We start from the raw sequence: 1,733 nt of genomic DNA, 5'->3' as shown, positions 1-1,733 counted from the left end.
GTGCATATTATCTAATTATGTTATTTTAAGGGTAAAAAATACTCATTCCATTGGCAAATCATCTTATTTACCTGCTCAAATTAAGGGTAAATGCACTTAATTTTAGCATGTTTTTACTTATTTCCAGAAAGTTTTTGCAGTGCACTACCTTCTAAAAACCGATCCGTGTTGAGTTCGGACCGAGCTTGGATCAGTTATCTGTGCCGAGGTCGGTTCCTTACGACCATTTACACACCACACTAGCAGGGTTCCTCACCTCCGAGTGACAATCTACGGTACTACTGCTCTCCAGAGGGTAGCTGGCAAATCAACACTGCGGCGCCCATAACGTTCAGGAAGTTTGGTTATAATTGTGACATTTCGTTGTAGAGCCAAGAGACCTACTGTTGAACTAGTACCAGTTTAGTGCAGTTTGGTTGTGTCTGGCACGGTTCGGTTCAGTTTTATCTGCCATTTTTAGTCAACAGTTATCTCTGTTACCGTACTCCGACCAATCTTGGCACGGTTTCAAAAAGGTAGTGTAAATGTGGCTAAAAGTTGCGGGATCCGGCCCTCAGGAATTGGAATTGCTCACCCCTACTCTAAACAATTAATCAAACACCAGATATCTGTCTCTCTTCTCTGAGCAGATACGGGGTGGCAAACATGGCTGCCGTCAAACCCATTATGCAGCAGCAGCAGCATCCGGGCGGAGCCAAACCAAACTCCTCCTACAACAACAACAACAGCAAGACGGCAGGTCCCAGCATGCAACAGGAGCAGAGCATCACAGAGGTAAGGGAACATGCCCTTATAATGTCATCAAATCGTTGTCTTTGTCTGACGATCCCACAAATGCCAGGATCTGCTGCAGGCGAAGCAGACGCCTCTAATTTTACAATAATAACCAATTGACCTGGTTTAGTGAAGCAACATCCATTTATCAACAGAGTTTTAATTAGCAGAACTCGGCTCTCACAAAGCTGCAGATGTGACCTAATTTCTACATAACATTTGAACATTAAAACAGAAAAAAAAATAATCATCACTTAATGTTAATGGAAGAAAGCCTCAAAGTGCTGTGGGCTAATTTAAAATCAATCGCAGTTCAATTTATTATACAAATGAACAATTATGATTACCATTGAAAATATATCATTTTTTCCTTTCCCTACCTTTCAGGAATATGTTTGATAGTTTGTCTGTTCTTTTTTATACACTAAATCAGTTTGTTCCAGTTGTTTTTTGGCCCCTGGTCTGTTAAAAAAAGGGAAAACTTCAAACATGTTCTCCACTCACTGTTAACAGGTGCAAGGAGCAGTGCATGGCGTTACAATGGAGGAGTGCAGAGCTGCTCTGCAGAGTCATAACTGGAGCATCCCTCAGGCTGTCAATTATTTAAAGGTACACTCATTCATTGACATATTTTACATATCCCAATAAAACATGTAGGTCAACAAATATAATTTAGCTGTCATTGAATTTCTTTGGACCCCTGCCTCCTTCAGCTAAAGCCTCACTTTGCAGAGAGATTTAAAATGGTTGGAAGAATCTCATTATCCAAATGTAGCTATCTGCCATGTAATGCAGAGGAGAATAGAGAATATCTAGACTCAGTCTGCCTGGCTGTGTGTTTCCTGGATGGAGCCGCCTTTTACAGCTGCTTTTTGTATCTCTGCTTCTGTCTCCTTGAACCCCAGTCGGCCTCTGCAGATGGCCGCTCACACTGAGCCTGGTTCTGCTGGAGGTTTCTT

General features: G+C 41.9%; 1 protein-coding gene across 4 annotated transcripts in view; it reads left to right on the top strand.

Moving 5' to 3' along the window:
- LOC107094814 (activated CDC42 kinase 1-like) overlaps positions 1–1,733 on the top strand; it is a 36,098-nt gene that overhangs the window by 27,664 nt on the left and 6,701 nt on the right. For all 4 annotated transcript variants that reach the window (XM_015390667.1, XM_015390665.1, XM_015390666.1 and 1 more), the window contains 2 exons: positions 630–774; positions 1,288–1,383. In XM_015390667.1, the coding sequence (XP_015246153.1) occupies positions 630–774; positions 1,288–1,383 (241 nt within the window). The remainder of the gene's footprint in view (positions 1–629; positions 775–1,287; positions 1,384–1,733) is intronic.

This window comes from Cyprinodon variegatus, unplaced genomic scaffold, assembly GCF_000732505.1.
Source record: "Cyprinodon variegatus isolate N-32 unplaced genomic scaffold, C_variegatus-1.0 Scaffold507, whole genome shotgun sequence".
Classification (NCBI taxonomy): Eukaryota; Metazoa; Chordata; class Actinopteri; order Cyprinodontiformes; family Cyprinodontidae; genus Cyprinodon; species Cyprinodon variegatus.
Note: the sequence above shows the minus strand (reverse complement) of the source record. Positions and strands in the feature narration are given on the sequence as shown.